Genomic DNA, 19,072 nt, shown 5'->3' with positions numbered 1-19,072 from the left:
TCGCCTTTACCAACTTTCCCCCGAGATCCTTTGGGGATGCTGTACGATTCTGGCGTTGGTATGTCGTGCGTTAACCCCTCTGTCGAACTTGAGAGTTCACGCTGTCAGTGTTATACGTTTATCATCTTGATGTGCAAAAAAGGGGCTATGACCGCCGCTGTTTTAGGTGCTTGCCATTCTCAACCTTACCAGAGTTTGAATCTCGCTTGGATAGGTTATTGCCTGCGTACGACTGTCATTCTTCAACCGCGGAAGCTTGTTAAACAAGCGAATTCGCGCCGTTCGAATTGTGCTTCTTCCACAGTACGCTATTTGCAAACTATTGAATCGCATATTCACCGAGTCTCCAGCTGACTGCGCATGTCAGTGATAGAATTTTGTCCAATTCACTGGGAAAATAAGTTTTTTTTTTTTTTTTTACTGAACATGTTATAATAAGGCGAAAAATAAACCCGAACGAAGACAAGCTCCGCAGTCTAAGTCGCCCACGACGTTTCCAATATAAGGAGAAATAATGCGCCATTTAGGGCATACCGTTCGCAAACTCGCAACACTGTGTACGAAAATTGCAGCCCACAAAAAGACGGGCTCATTACTGTTTCATGCCAGAACAGATAAACCGCACCTGATATACACGAAATAGATAATGATAACGCTCCAAAAGTATTTTCTCTAACAGAGAAGCTGTAGAAGTTTTACTTGGAATATGACTGAGATACAGTTATACTTTCGACAATAGACACATCTGACTATTTAAAAATAAGGGCATGTGCTTATAAATGATGTATCTCCAGTCAGTTGCAAAAAAAAAAAAAAGACTGGGTTATTTACTAGTAATTTGTGTGCAACATCGGGTGGTGTCCCTGACAGGGCTACCGCGTTTGCTGGCCCATTGCCTAGTTTGCAATAATTGAAAGTATAAAAGTTTTACTTGGACAATTCCCCACAGCGCTTAAATCAAATTTTGAAAGGCTGCGCTGCGCACTCGATTGAGTTACCCACTGTGGAAATGTAAACAATTAGGGATCGATTTATTTGAAACACTTAAGGTAATTTATAAGACAGTACGAATACCTCAAACGTCGCTGGCCTAATAAACTACTTCCATAAATCAGTGCATGCAACACGGCGCGCGTTGCACTCTGGGAACTAGTTGGCCCGGGAGGAGAGTGGCATGGTTTAGCTTTCGATCGACACGTCGACAACAGTTTATACCAACGTTACTAAAACACTCAGTTGGGAAACTCGCCGTCGAAACCTGGGCCGCTGGCCTCCACCGAGACCGAGCTAAATGCGACAACAGCGCCACTCTTTTTCGTTTGTCTGTACTATGGTCTCCTCGAGCTTTTTGAAAGCCTGTTTTTGCGTAAAAACAAACGGAAAAGACTCTTTTTGTATGAAATTTATTGGAGTTTAGTACCAAATGATGGGCGCGTGATGTTTTTATCATCTTTAGTTCGCAGGGTTTTGCGGAACAATTAGTATTGTTTTCATACAACCATGCCTCAGCGGGCCTTTCAGGTAGCGCGTCCCGCCCTAGGTGCATTTTAACTTCAGTAGTTGAACGCGGCGCGTCCGCCGGGGAGAGGGGGCCCTGTAACCTCAAACGGTGTATATGTTCTTAAAGCCGAAATACAAGTCACGTGCAGTTCCTCGAGTGGCCGCTGCGGGAGAGATGGTGGCGTTGTGTTCGTCATTAGCTCGGTGCTCGGAGACAGATTGGGGCCATTTTTTCACAGCTGTCTTCATGGGAGTTTCCCAACTGAGTGTTTTAGTAACGTTGGATTATACACAGAGCGTGGACTATTAACTACAGTTATCTCAGTTTTCTGGTCCCGAGAGCGTCATTTGTGGTCTCTAAACTAACCTAAATGGCCAGACCTCGAAGCTTTAGAACAAGCCTGAGACGTATAGCTTGTCTTAACGCATGCTTGTTGTGTTTTTGTACTTGAGCCTTTCTGTTAACGTTTCGAGGTGTGTGGACAAGCCAGTGCTGGAAATCTCGACGCTGCGAAGCTCGGGAATCTATACAAATCAACAAGCTGTAGCAACCAATAAGTATGCATACGTCCAGCTGACGCCTTTACATTAGTGTTGTTGACCAGGAAGTTTGTTCGTTTTGTGCGCCCGCAGACGAAATATAACTTATTGCAGTTACTGTGTTTCTTAATATGCCTGAGTACGCGAGGTAAAACTCGGAGGCGGCATTGGAAAGCTCCATGTGAACACACTTCTCATCTCTTATCTCTACTGCCCCGCAGCACGGCACGAAGTGAAGTCCTCACCCGGTTGCATTCCGCTAATATTAAACATCGCGTGTGCGCATAAAGTTATCCTGCCAATCATATAGGCACATTCGGACAAACAAACCGTTTTTTAGAATGCAGAAGTCGAGCACTTGTGTGAAGAATGTCGCACCGCTCGCCGGAAGAGCGCCGGACGGGCATCCTATGCGGTGCGCCAAACGAACGAAATTATTCAAAGCGCATGTGACGGTTGCTAATGGCCATAGTCTATCCTTCCATCAGAGCCAATCAGAGCCAATCAGGGCTCGGCGTTCTGACGTCACCACAATCCAATGCAAAAGAATCAGACGAACTTGCGCTCCGTATAGCGTTCCATCAGGCACGATCTACGCTCGTAAACTAACATGTGTCAGCGTCGCTCAGCTTCTGTCCACAGGCGCTAAACTGCTGGGACACCGCCAGGATCGCGACCGGTGACAGCACGACACTTCTATGACGTCATCAAACGGAAATAAACAAACCACTTTTTTTTTCTCTGTGGGGGCGGGAAACACGTAGAGGATTCGTTTTAGGCACCATACTAACGGAGCATTCGAAAGAACACAACGCGACGTAGAACGAAAACGCGACCTACAAAGATTCGAGTTTGCTCACCAGGGGTGCTGCTCAAAACCTGAAAGCGACAAGTCTAAAACTACTTTACTGGTAGAATCGTTAAAACTAAATAAATACAACTTCCCTCACTGATTAATCGACTGTACAAATAAGGATCTATTTACGATTATATCCATAGCACCAAGTCCGGCAAATGATTAAAGTGAGGTCTCCAAATCAAATAACCCCACATCTTTCCCAAGATACATGTCAAATATGTAGTGGGGAAAGCATTCCTCGGTTCATGGTCACGTTTTTGTAACGACGAAAGTTATTTAATCTTACGACATCCTCTTATCTTTACGTGTGTGTGTGTGTTTTTCTTCTACTTCTTGAACTGACTTCGCAGAGTGCGTGGGTTTATTTGAAGAAAAAAAAAAAAAAGTCATTCAAGAAAATAGTAAATACGTTGAGCTAGAAATATCTTCGACAAAATAAATATCAGCCGGAGGGGATGATTTCCAAAGCGACCTCAGGATTGGTTGATTTCTAAGTTGTTTCGCTCGCATCGATTGGCTCCCGGCATCGGGTCTACGGTAATTCCACTTCAAACCACGAAGATTCCGAACCCGCTAAAATAAATAGTCGAGAAAACGTTTCTCTAGAGACGCGAGGGTAATTTCATAACTGCCTCGCTCTTCCCCTACCTGCACATCCATGAAACGTTATTTTTACGGCCCTATCGTGTGGGTACTTATTTCTCTTTTTTCTTTTTTCTTCGTCTCTCTTTTAAATGTTAGGACGACATGGGGGCTTCGGCTCTCAGATTCGTCGTACGTGACCCTGGAGGATAACGAGGTCTCGTTTTGAAGCTATACCGCGTTCATCTCTGTCTCGCAAGTTTAATCGAAAAGTCGTTTTTAGAACTAGTATTTCGCGGCTCTATACGTTTACTCTCGCAGACTCGTTCCTCGGCGCACACTCACGAACAGCGTTACCGCGGAACACCAATATCCGACGCGCCCGGGCTCGTACCTTCACAAACACCGAAGACAACTTGTGAGAGACAGTAGAGTGTATCCGAACACTTTACACCGTTTAACTTTAAAAGTTCCACCGCAGCCGAGGATCCGACGGGACTAATAAAGCAGCGCCAAAAGTGCATGGTCACGGGGCTCGTTGTGTTTCTGGGGTTGCCATCCAGGAGTTTCCAAACCCGGAAGTCTTCCGACCAACCCGCGGCTGGCCGCGGTCTTTCCGATGAAACCCGGCCGGGAGGGATGGATGGATGGATGGTAATGGCGCTATACCCTTTGTAACGGGCGGTATCTTCCGCCACCTATAGCCAAACAGCCCGCTTTCAGCAGACCCACCGATAGCTGTGCGCAATGAAACGGCGCCGCGATGCGCTGCGCGAATGTGCAAACTAAGATTCCAGAGAGAGAAACTGCATCGTACCGCGGGTCCTCTCGCCCTTATATTATTCATGGAACATATATAGTCATCTCCAGCATTACCATTCTTTGTCCCTTCGTGTCTGTACGTGTAACTATTTGTTTAAATTTCATCGCGTTATCGTTTACCTCGCGCGCGCTTAGTGTCCTCTGTCGCAACTATCGCATATTGTCAGTGATGTAGTTTTATCGTTCTAATTAGTCTTTTACGCCGCGCGAATATGCCAAAGTTCTTACGCGCTTCGATTAATGACCAGTGAGTTTTCGCGGTCACGCGTGTTGTGTACTGCCTAATTCGCTTAATATTAAATTTAAAAATAATCCACTTCTTTTTTTCTTTATATACTTTAACATTTATTTTTGCGTTAAGTCACGCGACTGAGCAACAGCGTGGACAGATCGATGCGGATGCGCTCCCTCGGACGAGAAGTGTCCACACCGCTAGGGGACGATTTGGCGCTGTTTGCGCTCTGCCTAATGCGAATGAGAGGAGTGTGTGTACCTTTCCTAGTAAACTATTTGGTACATTTACCCCAATCATACGCATCACCACTTCCCCCTCAACTTTAGTGCATAACCGCCTCAATTTTGACTGTAACGTAACGAATTTCAAGTAACGGCGTTAAGGCCCCTTCACGCACTTGCGCTTGACTCTGACCGATTGAGACAAGACCGGTGTTTAAGCCTTTTCGGACGGGTTGTAAACCGGCTACGTTGCTGCGCATCCGGTCGTATATAAGCCGTCTTAAGAGGCTTAAAACCCGGTCTTGTCTCGGTTGGTAGGAGTCAAACGCAAGTGTGTGAACGAGCCTTTACCTACAACTGACGTCAGTTTCGCACAAAGTTTCGCAAACTGACGTCAGTTTCGCTCAAAAGTCCCTCATCAACGCTCGATCACCGATTTACTCGGGAAAGAAAATATCATTTCAATCGTAGTCACCGTCGTCGTCCATAACCATAGTCGATATTGGGTGGTACAGCGCGTATGGTACAGCGCGCATTCTGGTTTCAGGTAACGTAATTTAATTCTTTTTAGTTATTATTATTATCTGCTTTTCTTGGTCATGGACTTTAAAACTTATTTTGCTGTTCAAACTCACGGTGGACACTCCTTAACTTGAAGGCGAATGTTCGGCAGCTCTTTGCCTGGCCAGGAGGAAGCGACATTGAGAAAAACATTAGGAACTCTTTACATTCACCGATACGAAGTTTGCTCTCGGCGGAATGGCTCACCGACTGACGTACTCCCAATAAAAAAGTACTCTAACAACCGTTGACACCGCAGTGTGGCCACCGGTACGACATCGACTCCTACCGAAAAACAGCCGGCGGTCGTTGACTCGCGGCCGCTCCCCGTCGCTTCCAAGTCCAGAGCGTCTATATCGAACCGCAGCGCAGTTCCATTCTACACGACTGCAGTCGGCGTGTTCCTCTGCAGGCCGCCACAATGTGCGGCAGCGCAGACGTGTCCAGAACCCGGATAACTTCAGGTGCCACTTGATTCGCAGAATGTTCGCTTCGGCCCCGGGTGCCGATAAGGACGCGTAGAGCGACCGACCGAGTCAGCGGTTCGGGGCCGTGCTCGAAAGTCTGTTGGACGCTTCCGGTTTCGCTCCCCTGGCTTACACTCCGTTTCACCCCTAAACTGACAGTGCGGTGAAAGCTACACGCTCGCCGGACCAATCAGCGGCCTCCCTTCCATCACCTGACTCCGCTCTCTCTTTCTCTCTTTGCGTGTGGGTAGAGGGAGCCTAGATTTAAGAGAAGGAGCAACCGAAACCGTGGGTAGCATTTACAATTGCTTCTTGCGCATATTGGTTGCCAGTGCGCATGAGCTGCGTTGTCGTGGAAAGCAGGCGGAAAGGCGAAGACTCTTGCAGACGATCTCCCCCTTCGTCAGCTCCTCGCCGCCGCTCGTGTTGCAATTGCGGCCTTATAAACCGCGTGATCCCGGCCGATCTGTTGGGAACACTCGGTAATCTAGGCACACTACGTAGGTACGAGCGGGAGCGTTGATCACGTGGCGAAATCTGGGCGTACGACTGGTCCAACAAGCCCGTAGCTTGGACTACACTGTCAGCTTAGGGCCGAAAGGGAGTGACAGCCGATAACGGCGTGAGCGGTTCGTCGTCGCCGCCGCCAATCCCGGTTGCTTCGCGACGCTTGGGGTAACGCGAGACAATGGACGGAGTGTACGATGCTCGAGGCGTAGTACGTGATTCGCCTGGCTTGAGACGCGTCTCCGTTCGCGCCTCCAGCCGTGGGTACAGGGCCAGCTGGCGGGGGAAGATCCCGAGCAGAAAGAAAGTTCATTCCCCAAAGTGGCGCAACTTTCTTTTGTGTTTGTGTGTGGGTGCGTATGTTACCAGCCTGCAGCAGGAGACGGCAATCGGGCTAATGCTCGAGCTACTCACGAGGCGCCGGACGGTCTCTTTAAACAAGCCGCAAAAAACTGCTTTCTTGTTTCTTGCGTTTTTCTGTTACTTTTTGTTTTTTTCTTGTTGACAGTTTGGTTTTTGTTTTAACGTGCTCAGAGCTTCAAAAGTAGCGTCGTGTCTTGTTCAAAGCCACGTTTCCGAAGTTTCCAGTCTTGCTTCTGGTATTCAGATGAAGGATCTAAAATTCTGAGGTGTGCTGCATTCTTTCTTCCTTTTCTCTCTCTCTCTCTCTCTCTAACAAGATAGATCTAAGCATCAATCATAGCTCCACGGTTGATACGTGTGTATTATGAAGTCTCTTGCAACTCAAGAAGGTAGGGTGAGGGAAAGGAAGGCCGGGGAGGAGGAAGCGGACGGAACATTGGAGAGAGGAGGAGGTTTCCCCTTTTCCTCTCCAGCGTTCCGTCTGCTTCTTCCTCCCCCGCCTTCCTTTCTGTCGCCCTACCTTCTTAAGTTGTAACCTACTAAAATTGTCATTAACTGTCGAAGCTTTGGTACCTTCGTAGGAATTTAAAACATTATAGTGTAGACGTAAAATTAACAACTTATAAAACTTTTGTCGGATCTGCACTTAAGTACGCAGCTATTATATGGGACCCTCACATTGCGCAAAACATTTTTTTGGCTATAAAATGTACAGAGAAGAGCACTTCTGAATAAAAACCCCGAGACAGGGACGAGAAGAGACGGATATACACAAAGGCTTTGTGTTTGTCCATCCCTTCTCAGTACAATGTTTAACCTCCACCAGTTCGTTTGCGCCCTAACCTTTTGTTCGAGAGCACTTCGTTTTATTTTTAATAAATGCAGTCGCCTGGAATCTGTCTTCGCTCTTTACGATCGGGCCGGTCTGCTCTTACTTCAAGATACACGCAGGGGGACAGGTTGAAATTTTTACGCAGATTAGTTTCTGGTTATGTAAATTTAGATAGATCTGCATACCTCGTGCCATTCGGAGTCACGTGATACCCATCCAGGCATTGAAACAGCAAGGCGTTCGCTGATTATAGTTGCAGAATTGATGCTTTCAAGTACTTTTTTTCCCAAAAAAACAATCCGCGGATGGAATACACTTCCTGAGGAAATTATTTGATTTAGCAGTTTACCAGCGTTTGTTCATCGTTTAAGCAACCACCTCTATAATCAGGTACGTAGCCCGGGGGGGGGGGGGGGGGGGCGGCATGGGCCCCCCCCTTCCCTTCCCCCGAAATCTTCCATTTTGCTGGGGCTTTTTCTCCCCCTCCCCTTCATGCAGCATTTTGTCATGGCCGCTGTCCATAATGCTTGATAACTTCGTGCTTGACGTTATGTAACTGCCACTTTATGCTGGGTGTGTGCAGTTGTAGCTTGCACCTTGTCTCCTTAATATTGATAGATGTACATTCTTGCTATGTGTACTCCCATCTTTTTCTTTTTTTTCTCTCTGTTGTCTAGGCATTGTCGACTGTTGGACAACTCTGTTTCCCGCCACTCCTACTATGTCTCCTATAGGAGAACGTAGTATGTATAAATAAATAAATCTAGGCGCTTTGAGAGGGACAAAAATATTTGTTGTTATCCTCTAGAAAATGACAAATATGTGAGCTTCTATAGTTCATAAACTAAAAAAAAAAAAACGTTTTTTTTTGTCTTGTTTTTTTTAGAAATTAAAAATGTTACAATCGATCAGCACCGAATATGGTCGAACATTAAGACGACTAAACAAGTCATGAAATTCTGTTTTATTTTTTCTCAAAAATGTTGATCTATGTGGTTTATTGTAATCCGGGTTATCTGTTATATAACCCACGTACATTCGTTTGATCGTCCAAACGCATCTACCAGCACAAACAAAAACACAAATAAAAATAATTTTCAGTTCCCCGGATAGGTTCCCCGTCGGTTCTTTAAGGGGTATTCACACGAGGGAGAAATCCCGGGGATTTCTCCAGGACACGCGCATCCCGCGACGAAAACGACAGGCTTTGCAATGTGCAAAAGCCTCGCGTTATCGTCTCGTGATGCGCGCGCGCCGGGGTGAAGTCCCCGGGATTTCTCCCTCGTGTGAATACCCCATTAAATACGTTATAATAAGTTACAAATACGAAAACTTTGTAAGATGGTGACGTAGAAAATACTTGATCTACCAAGCCAGAGGGATGGTATTAATCCAACTGCAGCGCCATAATGACGTCACTCACACGTTCACGGGTGGCATCCGACGCATCCGGCATACATCTCGCTTATATAATCGTAAGTGATTGGGTGACCCATAACTCACGATTTTGGTAGTCACCTAAGCACATTCGCGCGAAAGAGTGGCGAAAAGTGTATAATATTGAAGCAATGGTGAGGGTGCAGGCTAGCTGGTGTAAGTTAAGCATAGCTGTAAACCTGAGAGTGGGAATGCTAACAAGAAAGAGAACGACACGTACTAAGTCTGTGTCGAAGAATAAAGCTGTTAAAACCACCAGGGGAAGCAGTGTTGTTGGCTTCAAACATCCGCCAGGCAATTTGTCGAAAATTCGCTCCTGTTCCATTACACTTCACAAACGTTTTTGTATTTTTGTAGAAATAATCTGTAAGCCTGGTAATTTGTGTATACCACACGCTGTCATTACCCACACGTTCCGGTAAGCAAGAAGTAAAAACTGCGAGCACCTATTCCTTTGGGAACATATTTACCACGGATATTTCTCAATATGTCTCGGCAGTTGCTGTTTACCATTAATTTGCAAATTATGCGCTTTTCTTTTATTTTTTTTTTTATGAAAGAACGAATTGTACTTACATAGATATTCTCCTATCACCTGCATCGCTCATAACAAATGTTGTTTTTATTTTCTTAAGAAATGTAAGATTAATTACATTAAATATGTTGCGCTGCTTCGATTCGTAACACATTTCTTGTGGACAGTTATCGCTGATCAACAGCGAAGCAACATTTACCAGCGCGAACCACTGAACTAGTCCTATTTTATGCTGTCGCTGTATAAATTTATACAGCCCCAACATCCACTAGCTTCAGATACGATTAAGGTGTCTAACGTCTCTAACTATAGTACTCTATAATCGTGGTCCTCCACCGTGCTCAAGCATAATCGTTCAATCGGCGCAAGTGATGACTCGACGATTCTGTCCCTCAAACGTGACCGGTTTCCGCGAGCGCAGCGACCCACATACTTCGCCGAATTGCGTGTCACGCACATCTCGAAGCGTCCGTATATGGTCAGCGTTTCTGGGAGTGCGTGGCTATTTGCATCGGTGGGACGTTGCATGCCGAGCACCTCATCGCCCGCGGTGTGCTGCGTAATATCCCCGAGGGTCGAACACGGTCATTTATATCGCAGTAGACATAAACGTCTCGGGGTATTTTTTTTTTCTTTTTTGCTTTTCGTCATGAGTAGGAGGGAGGCTAGTTAGTTAGGCGGTCAAACCGGGCACACTACTGGCTGTCTGCAGGCGACGAAAAGAAATTGCTCGTGGTACGCTGCATGGTGGTAGAATAAGTACCATGTTAACGACAAACAGCGTTCGCGAGATTTCTCAAGTTTATCACATGATGAGCACAACATTCCTTGCAGTTTTTTTTCAATAATGTCCGGTATTTTTTTATAATTAATATTTTTTTGACCAAATTATGGCAGCCGGGTTTCTTCCAAGAACGCACAATTCAAACTTTGGCGTCACTTGGGCTGCGCTAGAATGAATACATGAGCCATTACAGCAATAATAAAAGTGCCTTGGGGCACGACAAGAACGTGCACTGTTATAAATATTTCTTATCGGTTCCCTGGCAATTTTATTATTGCTGCGTCACTGGGACATTTTGGTACGTAAAGGGAGCGGCACCACAGGCTAAGAACCTTTACGAGTGTACCGAATGTCACTTAATAACTGCGATTTATTTCTAATAAATTGAGACCAGTCGTGTACGCAATGCGTTAATAGTGACGAGTTATTTCTACCTAGTTACTATTTTCGGTAACGAGTAGCCTATTTAGTTACTTTCTTTAGAAAAGGAACGAGTAACGTACTTAGTTACTTCTAAGGCCAAATAACGAGTTACGATTTTTCGTTATTTTTCAAGAGTAATGCGTACAGCACCGTTGAAACAGCCTCGTTTTAATTATAACCTGAGTACGCGCCTATTGCGACAAAGGCACATGGGTACCCCGAAAAAACAAGTAAACAGTATAACAGTATAGCAATGTTTATCGCTTAACACGCCAGTCGAACTCTACAGCTGAGAATGTCCTTCACCCAGCGAACGCATTAAGGCCCGTTGGTTGAGCCTTCTAGAATCGTGTACAGAACGAACGTTAAACCCGGAGGTTGCCAACACGGGAAGGCACGGAACCCATTGTCAACTTCGAACTTTGGAAGCAGAGAGAACAAAAGAGAGAGAGGGGTATCCAATATCACACCAGCTCTTGTTGAAGCACAACACTGCCGTTCTTTCGAGCGCGTCAGTAGAGCGACTCTTCAAAAGCAGGAAAAGATGAAAACTTGGAGAGGCAGCTACTACTTAAGTGCAACGACTACTGAAAAGAACACAATAAAGCATGAAATAAAAACGTTAATACATTTGGTCGTCAAAGTAACCAGAAAAGTAGCTGTTTACTTTCGAGGTAACATAACACGTTACTTTTGAGAATGCGTAACGAGTAACGTATTCAGTTACTTTTTGAGCGAGTAACGAGTAACGGTATTTAGTTGCTTTTTCGGGGGCAACGTGTACATGTCTGAGAACCAAACACGGTATTGTGTAGAACCAGCTTCTTATCCAAGGTCGCCGTGTATCTTTCCTGTTTTATTCCTATTATGACTAGAACTTATTGACAGGAGCCAATCATAAAGTTTCATATCAAATTTTAAATTGACGTTCTTATGGTGAAGTAGAAAAAAAAAATCTCATGTAAGCTTGTGAAATAATTCATAATGAAAAGACCAAGACTGGAAACCGATAAAAAAAAAAAAAAAGGACAAGCACACACACCGTTCAAGTCGGTGCGTGTGCTTGTGCGTCTCTTTAATATGTTCCCAACTTCCGGTTTTTCATCGCGGAATAATTTGTTGCACGATATTCTAGAAGGCGACTAGAAATGTATATAAGTTCAAGGCATTATTGTAAGCCAAACTGCGCACGGGAGCTTCCCCATGAATGTTAATTTCTGGAGTGAATGGCTGATGCTGTGGGATGCTCCGTCATAAAATAATAAAAGAACGCCCATTGAAAATTTTATCTCGACTTTCTCTCGCATGCAACTGGAATCATTCGAAGTTAGCATTTATTCCTATTTTAAAATGTGCGCAGTGCGATAGAATGAGGAACTCTGACAGAGTCTGTCACTTCGATCTTCGAACATTACGTGAACATATTACGGGAACACTGTTACAACGCACACTTTATTCGTTAAGAAAACAGCGTCTCATAATTTTCGGTTTGCCAAGCTCTTTCTCTAAATTACGGGTACTGGCTCTCCGAGGTTTGAGCGAAAAGCTAAGCGTGTAGGCATATTTTGAGCTGAGATTAAAACTCCCTTTGCTAAAACGTTTTTTTTTTTTTTTTGCGTGCCATGTGGTTTAAAGATTTCTTCACACAGCAGCGTTTACTTGCGTTTTCTTGCGTTTTCTTGCGTTTTCTTACGTTACGTAGAAGCCACAGGATGTCCCGCACAAATTTACCCGCCCTTAACCAAGTTGCCACGCTTCGTGCGAAGCACAGATGTGTCGATGACTCTCGACGTAAACCGGCGTGAGTTTTCGTAACACACCGCAACGTAAGAAAACAATGCTGTGTGGACCGGCTTGAAGACTCGCTTCTTTCGCGTATCACGGGTCATTTGACAGATACTCACTGAACGTTCCACGTCCAAGATAGCGCACGTCAAATCATTAACTCCTGTCGAAACCGGTTCCTGATTCTTTCAGTTGTACCCGAACTCAAAGAGCGGCCAGTACAAAACCTTCATCGACGAACTGGAGCAACTTCTCATGGGAAGCTTTGACGTACGCAGCGGGACCGAGGATGTTCAAAGGTGGGAAGAGTTCTACAAAGTTTCGTTTTTCACGTTCGCTCTAAACAACCTTCCTGCGTAATTATTGTAAGTATTTGTCGCGGGCCATCAACCACAAAACGTTGATACGTTAACATAGATTCAGGTACTCTCAGTTTTTGTTAAGCTGAGCTAAGAATGCCTATAATGAAGGTATGTTGTAACATGTGAAGGTGCATGAGATACTCAGCTCACAAAAAAAACAACAAAAAAAACAGCCCTTTAACCCATTAAGCAGAAGTTTGTATTTGTGGGCACTAGACTTTAAAGAAGAGATACTGACGCATGCTTATCCCTTTATGCGGCGTCTGAAAAATTGTGCATTCTTACTAAGTGACGCACTGACGTTATATTTTCTGGGAATTTGAAGGAGAATCCTCACTTTCAGCTATTCTGTTGTTACATACTATATTATAAATTTGTATTCGTGCAAACCTGCCCGCCCGTTTATGCTTTGGTGAGCAGCTGCATGAGTTTTCGTATGGACTTCATGGTGTCTTCTTAAATTTTTTATCATATTTGATTTTGGAAATTGCGTGCTTCCTGGAAACATTTTGTGGCACCTTCATTATCGTTTGTTTTAGGAATCATTAACCCTCGCTCCCCTAACACCCACACAATCTCCCTATACACGCTCCTCACGAAATTTTCCCACTCTTGCGATGGTAACCTTGAAAACTTTCTAGGATCCTCCCGCTGCACGAACTAGAATTTTGCGCTCAGTCATTTTATATTGGATAGCAAGGTACAAACCAGTTCATTGTCTCCAACAAAATTCATAAACCCAGATGAGTGGTGTACATGATACAGGCGGAAAACGTGATTTTTTGTTTTTTTAATGTATATATATATATATAACTTATAACGTATTTTGAGTGCATTGTGTCACAGTCAGCTCAACCCATTTAAAGCCGGGGTCACACTGCTCAAACATCATACATAAGACAGTGTGCAAACACGAGCCGCCGCAATATCCGTGGTTCGAATGCCGCGTGCCAGGTTTTCTCCTTGGACTCATTGCCATGCAACATTCGAAGCACAGATCTCGCAGTGACTCGCGTTCGAATCTGTGTGCAGACAGTCTTTGGTATCATGTATAAAAAGTGTGGCCCCGGCTTAACACGACATTCAAGACATGACAGTTTGTGCGTGTACACAATCACTGTGGCTCTAAAGATAAATATATTTATATATATATATAACATTCACCTGCGAGTTTTTGTGATTGTCAACTGTCAAACTCTGCCAAACCTTACTTTAAATGAGGATGCCCCGATATTGCGAAGCTACCAGCAGTACAGTTCAGCTCTACATGGAAGCCTCAGGTTCTAGCCATAGTGATATCCCGAGCTCTCCTTGCTTTCGTGTTACGTGTTCCTCACAGACGCGAGGCGTACTGAGCCACTCACGTTTTCGCTTCTATTTTTGTTGACTGGAACCCCAGCAGTACCAGCCAGCACCGCACAGCCGACATGCACCCGGTGGTGGTCGCCTTGCAGCGCTACTTCAACAGGCGCCTGGGAGACGACAGTTACTCAGACCTCGAGTCGGAGCCTAGCGACACCTGGTAAGCGCCAGTCGAATTTCGTCTCGCTCTACTCTGCTGTCATGGCTACATCACTGGGCTTACATTTGTACAATTCAACGTACAGAGAGCAACACAACACCAATAAGCAAACGCCAAATTTCTTCTCTTAGATTTTTTTTTTTTTCAATTTTTATTTTGCATAAAAATGAATGGAAGGATGTTGTCAAGGTTACTTGCAAAGTTCTGCTTCAATATTTCTCACAGAAAAGACAGCATCTGATGTGGCTGCGAGGCTACTTTTTGAGCGTTCAGGACTGAGAAATATTCCTAAGGTTTATATTATCTTCCAGCCCCAAGGTTTATGCCACCTAAATATATTTTCCAGTGTTGCTCGTCGAATTGGGAACCACGTGCAGAATCTAAGAGTCACTGAGAGATTTAGAAGAGCGGGGTGTGGCGAGTGCATCTCATTTACGCTCAGCAGCCAATCAGATCACGGCATTGGCCGATTAAAAACGCCGGAGAGCCAATCACGAGGCTAGAATTGAAGTCCCGCTTTACGTTCCTTAAGATGCCACTGACTATAATGGCAGTATCTGCGACCATGATAAGCAAAAATGAAATATTAAGGCTCGTGTTCGCCCGCTTTCGTAAGTGAACTTACGGTGGCAGCTGAAAGCACACGCAACGAGTCTACCAAAGTTCAGCGAGCTATAGGACAAACACATGAACGAACTGAGAATGAACGCGCAAACTGCATGCCGTAGAGCGGATTCGTTCAGCCTGAGCAAAAGCGACGAGATTGGGCGGAGGAGACGCTTCAGCCGCTTCGTTTCGGAGCGCTCCACTGTCCCTCCCACTGCAACACGAGCCTGCACTGCGCCTTGCACATGTGCAACCCGCAGGGAGCTCAAACAATGTCTACGTCACCCGAAGGATGATGGATGGGAGCAGTCGCCGTTTGGGCCGGTGGGCGGTGATGCTATCTGCTACACGGCCGCATGTCCATGCTGTACCCAGCTGAGGAACTTTTGCTTCTTTTTGGTTTTGTATTTGTTTTGTCTGGCCGTATACAGTCTGCACTCGATGCAGTGGAGCGTTTCGGGGATAGCAACAAATCGATCCGCTCGATGAAGGGCGCTTTGTCTCCCGGTTCTCTCGACAAACTTTGATGAGCTAAAATCGATAATCCTGCTAGTCGATGTAATTAGATCGATGCACGCTTCTCTCAGCCGCGGGGTGCGACTGTAAAAGAAACATGAAGAAGAATTGGTCTAGGTTGGACAGTAAATCTTCGCGGCGTAGAGATGGATTGACAACATCGCTGGCGAAAGAGCGCAGCGTAAGGACTGCGTGGGAAGTTATCAGGAGCATGAGAACTTATTCTTTAAAAACAAAATAATAACGCTGCGAAAAACTTAATCACCGCCTAACTCTGTCTCATGAAAATGCGTAGAACTCTCACTCATAAAGTAGAAAATAGAGCAAGGCGATGGAAAAGCGGGCTGCTTGTTGTTGGCGCTTCGCTGAGGCTCAAGAAGTTCGAACAAAGGGGATATAGTGTGGCGGAAACAACTAATGAAAGGGACCAAACTGATATGGTGTAATTTGATTTTTTTTTTTAAATATTCGATAAGATATCGCATCCAAAATTGGTAGCAAACTTATCAAAGCTACTCGAAAATACGCAAATTTTAAACTGGATCTCCGCATATTAACCCGACAGAAGTCAACACGTTAGCTATGTTAAATTAGATTCTGACAGACTTGCCGTCACAACAGGTATACACCAGGACTCGGCGCTTGGACGTCTTGTTTTTAATGTATATTAACGGCATATTAATCAATAATCAAGTTTGAATGAGATTTTTTGCAGATGACTGCGTAATATACACTCTAAAAAATGCCTGCTCGTCTACTAACCCGCAAAACAATCAAAAAGCCAATCTCTGCGATCTACGAAATCAGCTCGGCGAATGATAAAGGACAACGGGGACAATCTTAGACTACAGGAAGCATTAGTGGCAACATAAAACTGGACAAATAAATGTCGAATGAAACTTAATTATGATAAAACAGCTATCGTGTCCGTTTCATGTAAAAAAAAAAAACGACGCATTTTATTTACACACTAGACCGGCAACATGAAAGACGTGTAGAACAATACAAGTTTTTAGGTATTTTCTTTAGTAATAAACTAAACTGGAATCAAGATCTAGAAACTATCATAACGAAAGACAGGGGCACATTGTCTGCATTGAGAAAAAAAGATTATAATTTGCGAATTCGGACACTAAATTTATTGCATACAAGACTTTTGTGAGACCTGGATTGGAATAAGGAAACTTCGGTGCGGTTCCTTTTCACGAAAGGTGGCATTAATAAACTGGGAAGTTTCCAAAAGCTTGCTGCTCGGTTTATTAATGCGAAAGCATTAATAAACGGAGCACCGCGAAACCTTTGGTTAAGCATTAACCTCACACCGCGAAACCTTTGGTACTACATATTTTCCTAAGTGTCGACATGAATTATTTTTTCATCACGCTGCTGGCTTGCGGCGAAGAAATATTTCATCAGTCGGCTTCAACGCGTCATTTATCCCAGTAAAAAGCAGCTCTACGACTTCTATCCACAAAAAAAGAAGGCAGCGGATAGGCGGACAATAGACCGATCTCACTAAGCGCTCTACTCATGCGTGACGCCGCCTGGCAGTTCGACGACGGAACCATAGAGTGCCCGGTCGCACATTTGGAGCGCGAGGAACTGGTAGCACAGAGCATTTCTCGGGCAACCTGAACGTCAGCGCACAGCTTTTGCAGCGGCGAGGACCCGAAACATGGCTTTCAAACCCGACGAGAAGAGAAGCAGTTGCGCGAGGAACGCGAGGAGCGCGAGTGGTTATTCTATCGCTCGGGAGAAGTGTGTTTCGGCGTCTCGCCGCAGCGCAGCGTCCGTCACGTGACTCTCCTCTCTTCCGTTGTCTGCCGCTCTGCCTTTTCCATTTTGGTGGCCCCTACTCGTGGCGATCTGCCAGGCTTTATCGGTATTGGGAGTATTCGCTGGCGGCCATATCTTTGTGCGCGAATGCTGAGCGCGTGCTGACGGCGAGCTTCCACAGTTCTTTTGCAACGTGCATTCCGCACCATCATGATTGCCGGTCTTAGCAGCCTATTGATGTGGGCTCGTTCTCAGCATGCGCTCTACAGCACCCACAAATATGGCGTCGAGTGAATACTCCCCTATTAGCGGCGAGATGTTCTGGTGGCGCCCTCCCATGGCTCCCTTTCGTGACGTCATTACATGGCGAACAACAAGTTCGGTGCCGTTTGCAATGAGCATTGTGGAAGAAATAAAACTTTGGTTGGTGCTAGTTGGTTCATATCGATTAAAAGGTTAAAAGGCGCGAACAAGCAGTACGAAAAAAGAGACACGTACGACACGGACAGGCGCCAACTTCCAACTGATTTATTGAAACACGAATCATCGTCAAACTCGAATTCAATCGCCTAAACACATGCAGCTGATAAAAATTCCTATCTCTCATTACATAAAAATTCCTATCTCTCATTCTTGACTGATGTGTGTAATGAGAGATGGGAATTTTTATCAGTTGCATGTGTTTAGGCGATTGGGATCGAGTTTGACGGTGATTCGTGTTTTAATAAATCAGTTGGAAGTTGGCGCCTGTCCCTGTCGTACGTGTCTCTTTTTTCGTCCTGCTTGTTCGCGCTTTTTAAACTTTTAATCATTGTGGAGGCTTGAAATCATTACCTTCTCAAAGCGACACTGCCAACACCATCAAAATTGAAGCTCTTACATTCATCTTATTTCTGTCGATGAGACATCCTTTCTTGACGTCATAGTCAGCATTCGGCCAATCATGGCCGGCCGACCACAGCGGCGCTTTCAGTCGCGCACGTCGCCAATAGAGGAGGCTATGACAGGAGGCATGTGCTAGTGCACGAGACTGCTCATGTTGTCTCGTGCTCTGCTCGTGCAAACCCCGAGTGGGGTTCCAGCACGTGCGGAAAGACTACAGTTCCCACGACGCATTCCGCAGCAGCGTTGGTGCAACGAAACTGGCTGGGGAGATCGGTCCATTGGGTTTCACCCGACTCCGAACGAGACACCGCTCACAGCGAAATAATCGTTCCAAATGGGACTCCCGATAATTCGCCGCACGCGCGACCCCAAAACTACACCCGTGGCCCGGACCCGCCTTCGCGCAGCCAACCGCTGCCGTGATCCCCGGCGGGGATTCACCACCACTACCGTGTTCCCGAAGCATCTCCCAAAACACGCGGTAGTCACCGCCGATTGGGGAGTTGGGGGGGTGGGCATCGATCTCCTTTCAAGTCATCCACTATTTATATGAGATTCGTAAAACGGCAGAAGAAATCATTACTGCGGGCAGGAACCCTCCCTGCTCGGTCCCTGCTCCTCGTTCGGCCCTCCGCCGCCCATGCATAATTCATATCGCGTTCGTCTGTACATAACCCGTGCACGCGCGTTTTAAGCGCGCCGGTCGTTTCGGTGTGAGGAACGCGAGTAGGGAAGGCGACCCGTCCCCCGGGTTCGTTGGGGGAAGATACCTTGCAGGGAGGCTTACCTTCGATTTTCAAGGCGGCGGGAGATCACCGTCGGAAGAGCTAAACGTGAGCGCGCGCGGCCACTAGATGCAATCTTTCAATGTCGAGCAGGGAACGGCGATTTGCGAGCTCTTTTTAATGTTCGCTTCAAAGAAGAGAGGAGGGGGGGCTTACTCGTGTGGCAG

General features: G+C 45.6%; 1 protein-coding gene across 1 annotated transcript in view; it reads left to right on the top strand.

The window, feature by feature from the left end:
• Positions 1 to 19,072, top strand: part of LOC8023423 (cadherin-like and PC-esterase domain-containing protein 1) — a 77,167-nt gene that overhangs the window by 34,387 nt on the left and 23,708 nt on the right. The window contains exons 7-8 of the mRNA XM_040205334.3: positions 12,646 to 12,752; positions 14,215 to 14,337. Coding sequence (XP_040061268.2) covers positions 12,646 to 12,752; positions 14,215 to 14,337 — 230 coding nt within the window. The remainder of the gene's footprint in view (positions 1 to 12,645; positions 12,753 to 14,214; positions 14,338 to 19,072) is intronic.

This window comes from Ixodes scapularis, unplaced genomic scaffold, assembly GCF_016920785.2.
Source record: "Ixodes scapularis isolate PalLabHiFi unplaced genomic scaffold, ASM1692078v2 PGA_scaffold2__306_contigs__length_199485367, whole genome shotgun sequence".
NCBI classification, from domain to species: Eukaryota; Metazoa; Arthropoda; class Arachnida; order Ixodida; family Ixodidae; genus Ixodes; species Ixodes scapularis.
This window is presented reverse-complemented; position numbering and strand designations above follow the sequence as displayed.